The 19,494-nt window shown below is 39.1% G+C and overlaps 1 protein-coding gene across 2 annotated transcripts in view; it reads left to right on the plus strand.

Moving 5' to 3' along the window:
• Nucleotides 1–19,494, plus strand: part of nphp4 (nephronophthisis 4) — a 173,969-nt gene that overhangs the window by 53,004 nt on the left and 101,471 nt on the right. For both annotated transcript variants that reach the window (XM_086276157.1, XM_086276158.1), the window contains 2 exons: nt 2,553–2,737; nt 6,934–7,066. In XM_086276157.1, the coding sequence (XP_086132283.1) occupies nt 2,553–2,737; nt 6,934–7,066 (318 nt within the window). The remainder of the gene's footprint in view (nt 1–2,552; nt 2,738–6,933; nt 7,067–19,494) is intronic.

Here is a 19,494-nt window from a genome sequence, read left to right on the forward strand (position 1 = left end):
GTACTGAGACAGAAGGATACTTCTGTTCCCAAGACGATATAACCACACAGTAACTTTAGCTATACTATATACAATAAATACAGTAGAAGTCAAAATGAATGGTTGAAATTTTGACTATGACTGTGCAGTTTACCCATATGGGAGAAAGACCCTTGCGCAATACCAATGCCAAGTGGCTGGTGGATTTCAGCCTACAGCAGCTTCCCAGAACAAGAATCAGTCAACATCACGATGCACACATCCAACCATTGGTCTCAGACACGAAGAGCTGGATAAAATCAAAATCTGGCCCAATCCACTCAAACTTTCTGAATAAGGTAACAAAATACTTCTATTGATCAATCTGTAACATACTTCTTTGCAACCCAGATGCTCCTTGCAACCAACATAGCGTCTGTGCTGAGTAGACACACAAATCTACAAACAAGCATGGGTCAAAACAGCATTTTAAACAACATCAAAAGGTCAAAGAACAAGATACAGATTGGCTGGACTGACTACAACAAAGCTTCTTGTCCCAGATCCATAGATGCAAGAGTCTACCATAGATAGGATCCACGTTTCAGGTTTTCAAGAGAAGTCGGAGCCGCTCACCTAATATTAGGGTTTAGGATGCACATGCATGTGGCTGAAATACCATATAGGAACATATGTGCCAAAAATGGCTTAAAAGTCCCCAAGACTCAAAAGTGTTTGAAAATGGCTGAGCTAACTTCTTGTGGGACTTCAGGTTCGAAAGTAATAAGCAGGTGCAGTGCTGGCTTAGCAACCATACACAGCTTGACAATAAGAATAAGAGAGAAATTATGATAGATGTAGCAGTTCCAGGTGACAGCAACATAAGAGTGAGACCAGGCAATACTAGGAGGTGAAGGATGAACTGGAACAGATGTGAATGGTGAATTCTAAACCAACAGGTTTAAACCCAGAGCTCTCTTGTCGTGAGGTGATAGTTCTAGCCATTGCTGCACTGTGCTTTCCAAAAAACAAACAAAGAGAAACACTTCAGGACAAGGTAACTAGTGTTTATTTAATCAGGACTTCTTTGTTAGAAATGAGGCAAATGTAGTTTACTGTGTTTTTTTTTTTCTTTCACTTGCACCACTGTATACAGCAATTTAGTCTTCCATAATTTTGTTTGGTAATTATTAATTGTTTTGCTTGTCACTGTGCATGCATGGTGCACGAGATTGACTTCCATGTGATGTTGACTCCTCTGTGTGAGTACATCTTAGTCTTGGCACTCAAAAACAGCAAACAGTAATTGATTAGAGCCTTAGCCTAAGTGATCCAGCTGGAGGACAGTTATGCAAGAGCTGAGTCGGTTGAAAACCGACTATACGTGCAGTGTTGCCTTAGTGAGGCACCAAATCTTAAAATAATACAAAAGAAATCTTATTAAAACGTACTGTAGACGCTAGGTCCACAAGCTGATTATTCATCATGAAAACTCGGCACATTAATTCATTTTTACCTGCATCTTATGTGCTTTTTAGTTGCCAGTATATGTGTAACAGCAAGGCTTTCTCTCATCACAAAATAGAGCACTTGTAATAAGCGGATAGTGTTTTGTTTGTTTCTTTTGTTAGAGGATAGTGAGAAATAAAGGAGTCACTTGAGGTTATCAAAAGAGCTTTAATCTTCCATCCCCATCACCAAAAGAAAAATATGGTATAGAGCTGTGCACATATTGGATAATGTAAGTGAGCGAATGAGCAACGATAACAAGAGGAGCGTAGATAGTAAACATGAAGACAGAGACAGAGATGGAGTCAGCAGGCGCAGAGATGTAACACGAGGAGAAGAACAGCAGCAAGCGGTGATGTATGTGGGCCGTACAGTTATCCAAGCGGGCTGGGCTGTTACTCCTGCTCCTGTTTCTGCTGTTGCTGTTTTAAAAGAAAAAACCCAAAGCTGAATTGATATGCTAATTTGATTGAGAAGGTGTGGGTGGATATGGAGAAGGCTTTAAGCAGCGAGGGGGACAGAAAGAGAAAATGACAACGAAAAGAGAAGGGAAAAAAGGGAGAGTGGGAGTAGCAGATGTGATGGAGAGAGAGAGAAAAGATTGAACTGGAAAGAAAAAATGGGAAAGAGTGGGAGGAGAGGCAGGTTCAGCGTCGCGTTGCACTTCGGGGTAACAGAGTTTACAGTCAGTCACTGAACAGCTGTCAGTCAGCTGCGCATTAACTGCAGCTGATACAGGGTGGCAAAGCCATTTCTGCCAGCACTTGTTTGTTAAACAAAAGGAAACTATATAACTGAAAAAATAAGAATAGTACACACTATTATTTGAATGATGTCTTTCACATATTTTTGTTAATGATAAAATACTTAATTACAATACTAATAGAGCTAGCAAATTATTGGTTAATAGAATAAGTAAACAAGGCTGCTGATGGAAACTTTCATGTTATAAATCAATTTCAACTAAGAAACAAAGTCCCTAACACTGTTACAAAGACATAAAATATAATGTAAAAAATAAAATACTAATATTTATTGATTATAAGTGTAATATATGTTTACTTTTTTTCTTCACCGATTCTTAGCTACAACCAGGATCAGATGGTGCAATAAGGACAGTTGTCATTCAGGAAAGGAGGCTTCATGTTGGAGTCCACAATGGCTGGTGCTTCCTTGAGAAGCCACAAGTGGTAGTACTGGAGGCCTTTCCCTCAGGAGTCAGAGGACGAGCAGGCAGCCCTTCCAAACAGAGCGCTCTGAGTAAGGACAGGTGAGCAGGAGGAACTCTTTATGTCTACAGTAAAGCTTTAATTCTACACCATAAAAGAGCAGAGATGAGCAAAAACCTTTCCAGGAGTGATAATGTTTATGGTATTTCCTCAGCCTCTCCAGATGCCTTTCCTTTTGCTGATGGGCAAGTGATTCGAAGTTTATCTTGCCATGTCAGCACAAGCTGTATTTTTGAAAAAGCTTGGCTGGTATGAATATTATTTGTCTGTATTACTGGTTCAGAGACGCCTAGAAAAAGTTCAATATGCAGACTTTCTTCCTTCCTGGTGTTTCATAAGATATGCAGTATATATAATGTATTTGGTGTGTGTTAATGTTATTATACAATACAATACATGCATTATATAATGCATGTATTATATAAATAAAATTACGCTGTATTGAATTGAATGCACTGATTAGCACGGCAACATCACAAGGCCTCGATGCCCAATGGAAGATGACAGTGGTGGCTGATTGCAGGATCTTCTGTAGCAAAGAAAAAACCCTTCAGAACAGCCAGCCAAGAGAAGAATCAACACACATTAAGAGGTCGGTGTGCAAATGAGGACAGATTTATTAGCCCCTCTATTAAAATTTAATTTTTTAAAAAGTGTTTCCAAAGTGCTGTTAAACAGAGCAAGGAATTTTTAACCCAGCCTTTCTAAATAACCTTGTTTGAATTTGGATGCTTAGATTCTTTTACTTTGCACACAGAAATAAAATAGATGGTCTTCCAGATCTTGGTCTTAAACTAATCCCACAGATTTTCTGTGGTATTCAAATCAGGCTTTGTGCAGGCCAGTCAGTAACATTCACTTTGATTTTCTGGGGGTAGTTCTTCACCAGGAGCAACGCATGTTCTGAGTTGTGCAGGAAGAAAAAGTGACTGCCAAACCCAGTTTTGCTGTTGACTGCATGAGGTATCTTCCACCTTGATGAGATCTGAAATTCCAGACTGAAGCATCCCCACAGCATAATACCCCCACCACTGTGTTTCAATGTGGGGGTGGCGTTCTTTGGGTTGTACGCCTCTCACGCATTTCTTGAAACATAAGCAGCACCTCTGTGGCCAAAGTGCTCTAGTTTAGTCTCGTCTCACCAAAGGGTGTACCTCCAGTATGCATAATCGTTCTGAGGTTGGCGTGCTAAAGTCTGGCTTGAAGGTGTCTCTTCTGCAGAAGTTTTTCTTGGTCTACAACCTCACAGTCCATTCCTGTGCAGGGTTCTAGTGATCGTCTTCTTTGAGAGGACAATCTCAACTTGGGAAAGTCATTCACGCATCTCTGCAGTTGTTCTGGGGTCTGTAGAAACATCTCTGACTAGTTTTCTTTCCAGAGTCTTTGAAATCTTTCCCTTTCTATCTGCCAGGCTTGTTCTGAGCTGTGTGGCTCTCTTTGAATTTCTTGATGTTAGTTCTCACTCCAGTTCTTGACACTTTGTGAACATCAGCAATTCTTTTCCTTAAGTCTAAAGTGATTTCTTTAGTTTTTGAAATGATGCTTGTGACGGCTCAAACCCTCACTGAAGTTTTTATACTGTGTTTAAATTGGAATATAACCCTCAGTTTTAACTTGATTTTACAAGTTCCGAGTATTGCATAGTTGGTGGTATGACTCAATAAAAAAGAATACTTTTTCAGGGAGCTAAGAATATTTACCCTGGTAGTTTTTGTTTTTTCTGTAGTGAAAATCCCTATCTGTGTTAAAAAGCATTTGAGAGGTTTTTGACAAAAAATTTAAATTTCAAGGGGGGAATTATCCTTATCTGTATATAATCCAAGAGTTAAATACAGTAAACAGAAGAAAAGAAGGGAAAATAAAGACTGTCCTATCCAGAGCTGTATTTTCTGCTAAGATTCACTCAAATGCATCAGTGTTCACTGCAAGACACTTCGTTTTACAGATGGACAACTCAAAACATCCGAATGGCTGTAATTCCACAGTTGTTAATCCATTACTTTGTGAAATCTTTGCTGAAAGTCAGCACTTCAGCTGCATTTTGATCTTGGTTTTCCAAATGAATTGCAGTGCCAAACTGAGCCACAAATGATGAAAATTATATCCTTTCCAAAAATATCTGTACCGAACTGTAATGTCACACTCCTGCTTGCCTGCTTGCTGGATAAACAAGAACTTTTAACACTGTGAAAAAAGAAGTGCACATTAAATCAACACAATAGTCATAATGTGGAATGGTCATGTCTCGATGTACATTATGTTTAAAACTTTCTGTGTGGCTTTGTAAAATATTTGCTGACCTTGCCCATAAAAAATTCTCTTTTTCATAAGGGCTCCCATTTGCTAACCCAAGCTTAGACCCATAATTTACACACCGTACCAAAGCATACAAGATTCATACCTCATAAAACAGTCATGAAGTACATTCAAATGTACTACATTCGGTGTTAAAGTGGTTAAGCCAGTGTAAGGTCACTAGCACCTGGTTTAAATCATGAAAATAAAACAGGAGAGAGAGAACTCCCAAGTGAATTTCACCACTACAATACAGATAAATTGCAATCAAAATCATATTATCCAGACAGATGGATTTATTTATGTATCTACAATAGGAGTGTCAAACATAACACCCAGAGACAAAAACTGGCCTGGTAAAGAATCCAAATCAGCTCACTGGACAATTCTGTAGATTTCTGTAAATTAACGAAAACTTTTTGAACTACCAGAACTTTTTCTCCAGTTTTAGTTTTACTGGCCTGTATGTGGCCCACGATGTAAAATGAATCCTTGATCTACAATGCCCAGTCCTTAGAACCGCTATTCACAATTGGTGAAATTGAATAAAAACAAAAAAATAAATTAATAATAAAGATATTTTGTGTTTTTTTTTAAACAAATGAATGTAATTAATTAATTAATTAAAAAATATGAATAATTTTTGAGGTAGTTTACAATAGGTACACCAACTATAACAAGACCCCTCAGCAACTTGTTAGCTAAGTACTGTAATTTCATTTGTGTGTAACAAAGATATTGTCTCTGGAGTGAGGAATAGTTTGAGATTTGACTGTTCTGGCAGCTGTGGCAAAAATACTAACAACTGAATCTCAGTCATACAACAAAATAAAAATAATGAAACTGAGTATGGTGACGTATTACTTATTTTGATTTTGTAAAGTTTATGTCGTATGTGGAGTTTTATTTTTATGCTCTAGCTTTGTCCCTTCTGTAAAGGGAGTGAAGAAATATGTTTGTGTCAACAATACTTTCTGGAAATAACCCATTCTGTCGGTGGACAGTGATGGCAGAAGCTACTGCTTACACTTTCACAACGGTTTTCCACACCTCTCTGTCAGCGTGTGCACTTTCATTGAAGATGAGCTTGTCGGGATGATTAGGAGAAATATTTTTCTACGGTTTGTCAAATGTGAGAAGGAAATTAAAGCAAATATGCCAAAATATGCTGTAAAGCTCAGCCAATAACACGCATACACACACACATAAAAGAAGTGAATGATGTTCCCCTTCTCACTGGGCATTTCAATAAAAAATGTGTTTGCTACTTCACATTCAAGAGTAGCTGATGTTGATGATGATGTGGATGATTATACTGTATGAGTGGGTTATTAGTATGAAAAGTAATAACATACTAACCAGCGATCTGTCCTTAATTATGGTTTAAATATGAATAATAATAATCAGCATCCAAAAATTAAAATCTTTTGCACTTTCCTGAACAAAGTTCTTGTAAATGCAGTGATTTAAGACTACAGCACCAATGTAGGGAATAATTACTTTGTTTGAATTGTTTTGGTGCTGCCAGGAAAAGCTGGCAGTCTGTCTTGGTTATGTTATGCCTGATAGTTTCAGACAGCAGAGAGAGAGGGAAAAAAAGGACTCTAGAGAGTCCATGAAGCGAAAAAGGAAAAGGCTCTCGGCCCCACCTCGTGACACGCTAGCACTCCACAGTATGCTCCCGCCTATGGTGTATGCAAACTGTGAATGACGAATACCAAGAGTGCTGTTCCATTTCTCACACAAGAGGCCGGTGCTTGCCAAGGAACATTTAGCAAATCCTCACAGACATTGATTTTGAATCATTTTAATAGAAAATGCGGCTTTATTAACAGAAATAATGGGACCTGTGCATTTCAGTGACATTTAGTCACTGCTTTGCTAACAGCTTTGCGTCGTTTGCACTTTACTGCATGTGTGTGTCTCTTTGTTTCTTCTTCAGCTCAACATCTTCCCTGCCTCAGATCCTGGGCCTTCGCAGCAGCCTAGAGCTTAGACTGACCAATCATCAGGCTCTGGCAATCATCTTTCAGCTAGAGTATGTCTTCTCTACTCCAATAGGCCGAGAGACTATGGTAAGAGAAAAGCAAAAGCACATGGATTTTGTTAATCAACCTTCTAGCCAAAAATTAACTCAGGACCAATCAGAAACACTCAAACAAGTCCTCACAACATTGTCTCAGCTCCACTCTGTCTTTGTTGTTTCACCATCGCTTTTGTGTTCTTTGAGTGTCACACCTTTTCCCCATCGTCTCCCAGAGGAAATCACTGAAAGCAGTATGGCCTGTGTGAAAGAAGTATGGATGGTCAGATTATAGTGTGAGCTGATGTAAGTTTCCAAAGACATGCAGGCTTGTAGGTTGTATCATAAAGATTTGACCAGATTCAACTATACATCAAATTGTGGTGTTTCATTAGAACAACCTCCCATCTTTTTTTCAAATTTTATTAGCTTCTATTTAAGTTTCATAAATCAATTTAATAAAAAAGATAACAACATGCTGAACATGTTTCTTTAAACATGCATTAATGTGAAGTTTTCTGTTTTATTTTTCAGCTTAGACAAGTGTGCACTCTTTTCCTGCTAAAGTGCACACAAAGCTGAGGTTGAAACGTAGAGCTGTCAGATCTTGAAAAGAATGCCATTGCTCTTGGCTGGTTTGGTGGTATAAGTCATTTTATTAACTAACTAAATTAACTAAAATAAGTTATCAATTGTATCACTGAAATTCAGTCCACCTAAGGAAAATTTTGCTGAGTTGTTCAAAGGCTCTTTGAGAAATCCAGCAAGTTCCAGATTATTGTATTTTTTACCATTACAGTGTGGTGTACTTTTTATTAGGATTCTGTACTTTTATAAGTACTTTGTTTCTTTTCATTAATATGTTTTTATAGTCACTATGGTGTGCCAAATTGAGACAAATAAATTAATAAATAAATAAATATTGGTCGAGCTACTCTCTCTGTTAAGTCAATTAATGTCTCAGAAAATCTAAACTCCTCACATCCGTGGTAGCCCAAAATATCCAGCAGCATAAATACCTCATCAGACGTCTGCCTGGATATTTTTCCTTCCAGTCGATTCTCCAAAATAATGACACTGTGCATAAAAACAGAATTCAGTGATTTGCAAATATACGTTTAGTATAACATTCCTCAATGCAAAACTGTTAAACAGAAAAGTGTAGTTAAAAATGGGAATTTCATTGTCTTATTGTTTTATGTTTTGCTTTGAACTTCTGCACAATCTGCTTTTTCAACTTTTTAACTCAACAAAAATTATTATGTTTTCTTTTACATAAATATGTCAATCAAAGGTTTTTGAAGGGGCTCATTAAATGTTGTTGCCTAAAATAACGTCACATTAACAAAGCAAAGTCTTGACTAGTGTTGTAGCTACATTTTAGGTAGTTCTACAAAAAATGAAGCTCAAAATGCAGGTCTGCTTAGAGAATTCCTTTTAATTCTCTCTGTTTCAAATATATTATCTTAGATATTACTTATCACAACTAAAGCCTGGCCAATTAATTATCAACCAATTAACTATCTGCCTGAAATTTTACCAGATGGTCAAAGTTAGTTAGTAAATGTTATATGCATTAGGAAGCCCAATCCAAATATACACTGACGCATCTTAATATATAAACTGTGTGTTGATGTTTTTGTTTGTTAATTTTGACTGCTTAAAAATAAAAGTAATAACAGCAATGTCATTAATGTTGTTAGTTAATTGAATATAATATCTAAAGTCCTGTCAGTGTTACATCTGTTTATATTGGCAGCAGGCACCTCTTGCAAAGCTACAGAGTCGACATGTCCCCAAGGGAAGTAAATTCCAAATTCAAACCACTTAACAACCTCAAATGGCTTAAAAAAATCACAAAAGGACTGTGGTAATTATGTGCGTGGGAGAGCCTTCAACACTTAATGCATGCCAAGGCTGGGCTCTTACTGTGTTACTGCATGTTGTCCCTTACACAAGCATGGGTCACCAGATCACCAATTAAAAACAGCGGGAAAAACAACTAGCCATGGCTGGCACGTACCACATTTGCGTTTATGTATTAATTCACCCAATCTTACCTTTGCATCCACTTGACAGTGTATTGTAAATTGACAGATTCTCCCTTTTCTTTCTTTCTTTTCTTTTTTTTTTTTTTTACCGTGGACAAGAGTGATAATTTCCTGTTGAGACATAATGGTTTTTGGGTTGTGGAAAGGCAACTGTTTATATGGAATAGTTTTCTAGCACATGAAAGCATTATTATAACACTAGTATCTCATAGGTGACTTTTAGAATTTAAAAAAAGAGATTGTGACAAAATGATACAGAGAGCCGTCCTAGTGACTCTGAGCAGTTTAACAGCATGAAATTCTAACGATTACCATTCTCTTTAAACAAACTGTTGGGCTAATTGAAACGTTGACATAGTGAAGGTGCTAGATATAAGCCAGTGGATGAGCAGAGTCATTCTTGTTTATACTTAGAAGGGTGCTTATGTCTGTATTAAACTTTATTATAGCCTATCAACAGTGTGGAATATCTCACTTAAATTCACAACTGGCTGTTAGCAGTTGATTAAATGTCACCAAAGTGCAACTGACCTATAGCTAGAGTGGCTAAAAGTTACACAATTGCATGTGTATTTAGGTGAGAAAGTAGAAATAGGGGATGAATAGAAAGAATTTTCAGCACGCTCTACCCATTGTTGCATCTCTTTTTAAGTTTAGTCTTTGTGTAGAGCAGATATGGCCACAGCTGTAGGCTTGTTGACTTTAAAAAGTCAAGACTTTTCATTTTGTTTCATAAAAAAAACAGTCAAAAGTGAAATGATATCATATTTACATAATTACACCCTTTACTTATTACTAGATTAAACACGTCTGGCAGGATTGAGTTTCACAGCTCATGACGTTACATGTGTCGCACACCTTTCTTTTCTTAGGTTTCTTCCTTTCATCATAACAGATTTGAAAGGAAGCATTGGTGCAAATTGTGATATAGCCCTAAAATGATATCATGATACTTCAATTAAATGTATAGTAGTGATATTTATGATTATATAGAAAAACAAACACTGAAAAATGTTTTATTGATACTTGCAGGTGGCTTTAAGTAAATGAGGTAAATTTCTTTTTCCATCCTTATTTTGAAATGAGCTACTGTCATTTGATGACACACTACCTAATTTGAGGTGTGAATCTATTGAAACAAGGTGCCGGCAGCTGTATTATGCATGTAACATGCTTTGGCACTTGAGTTTAACAATAACTAAAGTTAAAGTCACCTAGAGTAACCTTTCCACCATGTAACCGCCTCTCATATGGAGTGCAGCTAGCAATGCTCAGTTGAGTCATTTGTTTACATTTGGTTTGCACATCACCAGCTACTAGCATCTCCTCCTTCGTAGCCCGGTTGTACTTGGATCAGTTTGACACAACAGGTAATGTTTACTCTGTGTACAAGTTTGTGATGCACGGTTGAGTAACAGATGTGAACATGAAGGTGGTCATAATTGGACTCTGGTAGGAAGCAATGAAGGCAAATGAACGTGAAATTAAAATCATTTTTTGTTTTTTGGAGTTGGAGTAACTGAACTTTTTCCCACTGTCAGGGTTACATTAATGTTATAAATTTATTGAAGTGGTTCATGGTCCCAGTAATATGATGTGTGTGTTTTTGATGACCCCATTCCTAATGTGCCACAATTTGCTTTGAGCACATTTGTGCTCACTAAAGTATGCACTGTATAAATTTGTAAATATGTGTCATGAGGTTTGCCATTAAATCTACCAGCCTTTGTTCAAAACATCAGATTTACACAATATTTCTTACTCTGATAGACATATTGCCATTAAATATTTCAAACTTTCAAGCTCCTAGTGGAATTATATTAAAAAAAAAACTTCATCCAAGTTTAGAAATTCTAATAAACTTGATAGAACCATCAAATTGTCATCTACATCCCCCCAGAATAGCAAGGGAGGGTGACAAAAACTACCTTCTGCCACACTCTACTTCACCACCTTCACCTTCTTTGGCATAAATGTTTGAATGTTTGATGAGGTGAGAGATATTTAGTGGGTGGAGGGTAATTTTTGTCTCTGTGTGTGGGAGAGGAGTGCATGTCTGTGTATCTGCGTCCTGATGTGTGCATATGTTATTTGTGAATGTTAATGCACAGGCTGCTCCTTCTTGGGTGTTGACTGATAAGGATTTGATGCGTGCTGCCTCCTGAAGAAATCTCACCCAGCCGCCCACTGCATCTTTCTCAGTCCTGCCATACTATCAGCTGACTGCTACGCCCTCACACTCTATATCTCTGGCTACCAAGAACAGTGTGATGGGACACTATACAGGTCCCTTGACTGTGTCGCAACTGTCAACTATGTGATGCTTTCAAGGTGTTATAGCTGTATTGAGCCAGGGTGTATCTTCAATGCAGACAGTTTTTCACTGCCAACAAGACTTCACACAATTAAATTCAATTCAATTCAATTCAATTCAATTCAATTCAATTTTATTTATATAGTGCCAAATCACAACAAAAGTCACTTCAAGGCGCTTCATAGATACAGAGAAAAACCCAACAACCATACGACCCCCTATGAGCAAGCACTTTGGCAACAATGGGAAGGTAAAACTCCCTTTTAACAGGAAGAAACCTCCGGCAGAACCAGGCTCAGGGAGGAGCGGGGCCATATGCTGCGACCGGTTGGGGTGAAAGAAGGAAAACAGGATAAAGACATGCTGTGGAAGAGAGACAGAGGTTAATAACAGATATGATTCAATGCAGAGAGGTCTGTTAACACATAGTGAGTGAGAAAGGTGACTGGAAAGGAAAAACTCCATGCATCATGGGAATCCTCGGCAACCTACGTCTATTGCAGCATAACTAAGGGAGGATTCAGGGTCACCTGGTCCAGCCCTAACTATATGCTTTAGCAAAAAGGAAAGTTTTAAGCCTAAACTTGAAAGTAGAGATAGTGTCTGTCTCCCAAATCCAAACTGGAAGCTGGTTCCACAGAAGAGGGGCCTGAAAACTGAAGGCTCTCCCTCCCATTCTACTTTTAAATACTCTAGGAACAACAAGTAGGCCTGCAGAGCGAGAGCGAAGTGCTCTAATAGGGTGATATGATACTACAAGCTCATTAAGATAAGATGGGGCCTGATTATTTAAGACCTTACTTGACACCACTTGAGAACAACAAATGTGAGGGTTCATGTGTGATTGCCGCCACAACCTCTTGTAAGATTTTTCAAGCGCTAGTATAACTCCGGTGGTGTTTGAAAATCAGTGGCTTCTGTTAGTGTGTGTGTACTCACACATAAGGACACACTGCAGGCCGTGTTGAGAGATGCCAGGCTTTTGGCTAATGGTATTTAGGGAATCACCTTGTTGGTCAAAGAATGCTATTTGTAAAACTGTGTTATCATTGAGATTTTTTCATACTTTTTCTAACAAAGCCCTTAAGTTCAAAATTGTTCTTTGCTGAGGTGTCTGTTACGTGTAGACAAAAGACTGGATCCTCCCTTGAATTAGGTGCCTTTTCTATGCTTGAGTGATTCATGGGTCAGTGGTAAGTGGCTTAATAAGCAAACACAAAAAAGCAATAACCTCTCAAAATGGTCAGGTACAAGCCCTGGATTGAAAATGGGTGTTAAAGCAGCTAAAAAAATGACAAGAAAGTTTGTTTCAAAATAGAAAGACAGGTTTTTTCACCGCACTGTAGATAAACTGAGATGCTAAATTTAAGTATACATATTAGTTATACTTATACAATATATTAGATGGTATATTATATGCATTAGAATAAAATGAAAGTCCATCTGTTTAATAGAATTACAGGATAACTGAGTACTGTAGGAAAGATGTAGAAACTGACATAAACTTGTTAATACACTGAAGTATTTTGCAGTGTTTTTGCAGAATAACGTTCATCGATTCAGCAATAACAATAATACAGTAGCTTTGTTGTAAAGTTTGGGGGCAGTGGGTGTTACATTCCTGAAGCGCTCTGTTTGTTGCATGTGTGGATTTGTCTTTTGAGTGATGTATGGACATCCTGCTACTTCCTTTGAATCCGATCTTTTAATGCCTATGCTGACACTAGATGGTGCTGTGTAGTGCAGCTTGAAAAGAGTTTCATCCGCTACAGAGCTGTGCTTGCATGGCAGCAACATGCCAGTCTGCCTTACTGTTTTTTCCCTTTGATTAAATAAAATTATATCTTTTGATGTATTCTGAGGGGGATGAGGTGGGTGAAAACTGTAAAACAATTTTGTTGAAATCCCTTCTCTTGCAAGACATTACCGCTGCAATACAGAGGCAATCACCTGGTGCTCTGAGACTGCCTACATGTCTCATCCTTGCTGTGTTGAAAGCCAGTCTGCTTCTCACAGTAAGACAAAGAACAAGGATGGCCTCCTTTTTAAAAAAAATTGCATTGCCCTTATCGCCTTTGGTTATGAAGAAAGAACATCATGCAGTGTCGTCACTTATCCTCTTTGGTATTTTTGATTTTGGCTATGATCGGGCTCCTTTTTTCTCTCTCTCTCTATTTTTTGCCTGCTCTCCCACTGCCATGCACGCTCTCTCTCTCTCTTTCTCTCTCTGAGAGCCTTTGAGCACCCTTTTTTATGCTCCTTAGCAGTCAGAGGGATGGAGATAACGATTTAAATGAAGGAGGCTGGGGAAAGGAGAGGAACTGGGAATTTGTCTGATAGGCTGTTCTCAGAGGATATCTGGGGTCAATGAACTTCAAATAATCAACTTTTCTTTGCCACCACACACACACACCGTGCCCACAGTCCTTTTACTTGCTTTCTCTGTGTTTTGCTATTTCATTCTCTCTTATCCTTTTGACACCATTGTACTATGCTGCCCGACACACCGCAAAGTGCCTGTACTTTGATTGGGTGAACACAGGGGAACTGTGTCCTTCTATGTCCATTTTAACACACTTCTCCATATTGTTTCGCTTAATGTCGAAGAAACTCGGGGGGGAGAAAAAGACAGCAGTGCTTAAGAGTTGCAGTTAGTTGCTCTGCTCACTGCCTTGCTCAGTAATTATGATGCTACAAAATATTAAGATGAAGGTAACCTTATTTTCCTCCATCTCTTACTATGTTTTTACTTTAATTGCTTATGTATGCATGTCATTGATTTCTTGGACGAAATGTGGCATTTTTAGCATAAACTAATACCTACTCCAATGATGTGAAAGATAATGAGAGATTTAAGAGGGTTTCAAGGTAAAAGCTGCCGCTTGACACTTCTTCAACTTTTGTAGAATGTTGAAAAAGTCCTCTCCTACCTTTTGCAGTGTCCGTGCTGATAATTGTTGGCTTAATTTGTTTCAGTTGCTGCCCTCTGATGTTTCTGCTTTCATCACAGTGTGATACAGTGCTTTTGCTGTTTGGTGCTCTTAATATGGGGTTTGATCACAAAATATTTAGAGGATTTACTTTTCTCTGGCACAGACTTTTTTACTTATTAAATGGTTTGAACTAAATCCATCGATTTATGTCAGTGCCCACGACCTTATTGTGCAGCATTTCAGACTTACTTATATGTGTAAACCAAGCAGTTAGTGAACAAAGTAAAGGTCAAGACTATTCACAGCCAGTGCCAGGAACTATCCTGGAACATCATCAGAGGTTATACTTTTATCCCACTTACATGACATATAAACCCAATACCGTATTGGTGTCAAGAACTTTTGTTTTTATGGTAAAATGAGAAGGCCTTACACTTACAATAGAAGGTGAGTAAGGTAAGTTTATGCCAACACAAACAAATGCGCGCAGTTTCATGCCAGCCTTGTAAAATTTTTCAACGTTTGTGATTGCTCCTTTCTCAGCTCCTTCACATGCTCTATATAAGAAGTGGGAAAAAAATCTATTCATGATGTACTATTCAACATAGCACATCATGCTTTTAGTTATGCACTTAAAAGTTTAAGTGAATGCCTTCCATAGGCAGCGGTTTGCTCACTGTGCGAATACTCGGGTCACTGACAACTGATGCGAGGCAATGACGCCTCTCCTAATTGTTTTCTGTCAGCACCAATTTAGCCCCGCCGTAACTTCATCTGAGACATCTCTGCCCCTGCTCCTGCTTGCTGATTGCTGCCTCTCCTCAGCTACCGTTAGCGCAGCAGTACTCATCTATTGAGCCATGTAATACAGTTACGTAAAGCTTAATGCAAGACGATGGGGCTTATTGTTGTCCGCCTTCTTCTGCTGACAAGCACTAGCTCATCGCTAATGGGTGTGGGGGTGTAGGTTGGGGGTGGTGTGGGTAGTCCGGAGGAAATCAGTGAAGAAGGCTCTGCTGGCCCTCATGGCTTTGTCCTTTTGCCAGGAAACAATTTGTCGGGGAATTTGACAGCTACAGCCATCCAAAACACTGACACAGGGAATGAGTGACTGCTTGTAGGTCGCAGCCTAAAGAAAGATGGAAAGCAAAATGGATAGATCGACAGAAGGGAAGGGAGGGACATTTTAAGAGAGCTACTTGGTTTCATCCTCTCACTAACCACTGCTATGCTTCTGAGAGAGTGTCAAAAGTGAATCACATCCTCGGAACAGTAATTGGTGACTCTCCCAAGCTGTTTCGCAGCAGCAAACTTGTGTTGCTGAAAGAGGGTTTTGACAGTTGTGCTATGTGTCATGTACTGAAATGGGATCTCAGCTCGAGTAACTGGGCCTGCTTGCAACCAGTGATAAAAGTGTCACCTGCATCACATTTTCAGGTTGTGCCACCTTTGACCCTGACTGCATTCAGTGAGTGGCACAGTTGATTACTGAGCGTGGGAGGAAGTGTGACCATTAATGCATGACCTTTAAATGTACTCTGTTTTGCCCTTTCCTGAGCTCTCACGCAGATGTATGCAGACGCAGGTCTGAATTTGGCAGCGTGCCTATGTCTTACATGCTATTTAAAGCAACATTCCAATTTAAAGAAAACATGGTCATATGAAAGAAACAGAGTTGGGGTCGGGCGGCGTTTGTGAATGTTGCATTGTTTGCTGGCTGTGGTTTAATTTAAAACTACAATCCTAATACATCTGTTAGCTGTCAGAGAAGTGACAGAGAGCAATTTCCAAATAAATGAGACTGATGACTACAGTGGATACAGAGCTCATGGAGAAATTAACAATTTCCTGTATCCTGAACTGTACAGAGAGATCTGCGCAGGGAGTTGTCAGAACATCCTGCTATAGAGACGATTAAAGTCTGCAATAAACTGCATGTACACTAATGCAGTATACTAGTATTATACTGAAATGAAGCAAATCGTTTAGAATTGTGCTGAAGATTGTTAATTCAATTCAATTTTGCACATATGGGACAAAATCACAACAGTCATCACAGCGAAAACCCCACCAATCAGCTGACCTCCTCTGAGCAAGCACTTGGTCACAGTGGGAAGGAAAAACTCTGTTTAAACAGGAAGAAAGCTCAGGGAGTGGTGGACATTTGCTGCGAAGACCGGAAAAAAGATAATCTGTTCCTAATGATTAAATGCAGAGTGATGAATAAAACAGAGTAAAAAGAGGTGATTGAAGGATAAACACTCAGTGCATTATGGGAGCCTTTGCTAAACAGTAGAGTTGAAACTTAACAAAGCAAAATTGTGAGTAATATGTGACTCTGCTCATGTCTTGGTAAATTACTGCTGTGGAAATATATGTCACGGTCACTTTGTTTTTTTTCCATTTTTCTTTAACAAAACTGAAAATCCCAGCCCTTCTGGAGGTGTTTTGGCAGCCCATTATTGTTCATCCCAGGAACATTTTGTTCTGTTTTTACTCAAGCATTGCTGTGTTCCCACAATTGACTGCTCACTAAGCTCTCCTTTAGCAACTGTTTCAGACAGTGGTGAGGAAATCATCTCCCCTCTTGCCAGAAGCTATTACATTGTTTCGCCTGAAATGACAACTGTTGCTAGTGGGTTATATTTGCTGTGTTCAGCTTGTAAATGAATCTCATGTTAGTTTCATGGGTTGGTTGACCCTCTCTATTTTTCATCTGCCGTTTTAAAAGGAGAACCCTGTTGAGTGGTGTTATGCACTTGATGTCTGCGGGGAAGTAGATGTGTTGCTTGTGAGCCAGACTTTTCCTTTGAAAATAACATATAAACCCACAAAATGAAGCAGCTCTTTGCTTGTAAGAAGTGTTGATTACTACTGTATGTAGTATACAAGTTGGTTGGTTGGAAAATGGGGGTTAACAAGTTCTTTGCTCTTTCCTCTTCTTGCTTTTTCCACTGATATGTGGAGTATCGCTTTCACCATAACGCCACGCAGACTGATTCAACGTGTTCAGCAATCCGAGGCTTGACAGGCCTGCTGTGTTGTCACAGGTGCAGTTCCGCCTTGTCTCTGTGCCTCGACAAGAGCTGAAGTCGCTCTGTTTATTGTGCTAATTAGAACATCAACATAAGGAAATAGTAAGCTGCTCCTCCGGCAGCATATTAAAAACTCTACTGTTAATATATTGAATGAGCCAATACACACTTGACTGATGGCTTAGTAATTGTGGTTCAGAGTCTTACGCGGGCATGTGTCGCGTTTGGTATTTGACAATCCTTCCATTAGCTGAGCTATAATAAATATCACTCTCTTAATGATCTTTTTATTCTTCTCTCTGTCTCGGTTGTCACTGCCAGGGGATGGAGGATAAACAGTATGTGGAGCAGAAAGCAGTGACATAGGTTGTGGCTGGGTTTATTAAACGTGATGGTGTAGAACTTCTCCTCTGTGCCACAGAGGATTTTATTTGGGTTTTAATTGGCTCACCGACAGGTATTTCCCTTAAGTAGCTGTTTGTGTGCTTTTGAGTGTGCGTGTGTGTGTTGAGTGGTTTTTGTGGGCCCCTGCAGGGTTTAATGATGTTTGCTGAATGAAAAGTATCTTGCGAAGCTCTTCCCAATCAAATGCTTATCAGAACATCTACTTTACTGTAACACCGCTCTGTGAACTCACGAGCCCCTCCCTTGGTCGCAGTTCTTCCGGTCTGCTGGCATTACATAACGGGAGGGTGTAGACCTCCCTCTTGGTGTGGCCCGCTCCCTCAATGAAACCGGTTATATATTTGTTTGCTACTGATCTGAAATGTCATACAAATGTTAATTAAATGTTAATCAAACATCTTAAGCAAAGTAATGTCATCAGGATTTAAAAGTGATATATTTAGCTCATCGGTGGCCTATTCTGAGGGCATTGCTCCCCGGGCCCCCGCCCCCTTCCTTCCAAATGTGAAGCTGAGGCAAGTAAGGCTGCGTGCCGCAGAGACAATATTTCGCCCGCCTAATTAAAATGAATGTCAGTTCTCCCCCCAGTGAGAAGTGCATCAATCTCCCCCTGCGATTGGCCCAGAGTGAGTCTTACCCTGTCAGTGCCTGCCAGCAGTGCCATCCTTCTCCAGACGGATGCAGGGCCCTGGCAGCCAGAGAGGCATTGGTGATGATGTTTGCTCATCTAATGGTTTTCTTGTGAATGGCCTGCTCAGACTGGGGCTGTTTTATTTATTTATTTTTATTTATTTATTTTGGGGGGGGGGATTTTTTTTTTTTTTTAATGTAGATGAGATTCAGTCCAGACTTGATTTTCATTTAAAATAGCAGTTGCATAAAGAAGTCAGTAGCATTTCAGAGACATTTGAAGCCCAAGCAGCTGTAGAAAAGTCTAATTTAGCTTTTCCTCTCCACTGTTGCATACAGCTCATCACAACTAGGGCAGATTAGACAAATCTGAGTCTGCAGTATATCAGTATATCAGTGCACTGGAGACGAAAAATATTACACGATTAATTTAATTTAACAGGTTTGTTTTGGAAAAGGTATTTGCTTGGCGTAAACTCTCACGCGCACGCGGTGTCATTAACTTTCAGCGAGTGATTATATCAGCTTATCGTATTACGATTATCTTTTGGTGATTTGAATTTTCATGCAAAGAGGTACGAGTGATCTGATGCTTTGATGAGGAATTGATAATCATCTGAAGCACTTCATATTGTTGCTGTCAGTTAAATGTGTCTGTATTATTTTAAATGAGAAAACTACTGATTATATTTCTACTTGCCAGAATTTAATAAGGCATATGTCATGAGTTGAGTTTGTCTTATGGATGTTTTTGCACCCCCTCACTGTGAAAAAAAACAAAACTCAAATGGTCCATCACTTAATGAGGCTGGTCCAAAGCGGCGGACCAGCCAAGTGATGATAACGTCTGTAAAACTGCTAGAGCGAGGATAAAAACCTCCATCCTGAGCATTTGGTCTGTGCCTAAACTATAATTTTCCTAAAAGCCAGCAAAATATCTGCTAATGGGTTTAAGCGTTTCACTATGCTTCTTTTCAAAAAAACATTCCAGAATAAAATTGAGCGAGTCAAACGCTTAACCGTCAGAGCTATGTCTATCGGTGTGTACTGTCGAACATCAAAGCTCGAATAAAAGACATGCATGTCCACGGCAAATTGGCCTGAGCCTGAGT

Source organism: Aulonocara sp. 'chitande type north' Nkhata Bay, linkage group LG20 (assembly GCF_057382095.1).
Source record: "Aulonocara sp. 'chitande type north' Nkhata Bay isolate Kocher_YH1m ecotype deep benthic linkage group LG20, A_spYH_male_GT1.1, whole genome shotgun sequence".
Lineage (NCBI taxonomy): Eukaryota > Metazoa > Chordata > Actinopteri > Cichliformes > Cichlidae > Aulonocara > Aulonocara sp. 'chitande type north' Nkhata Bay.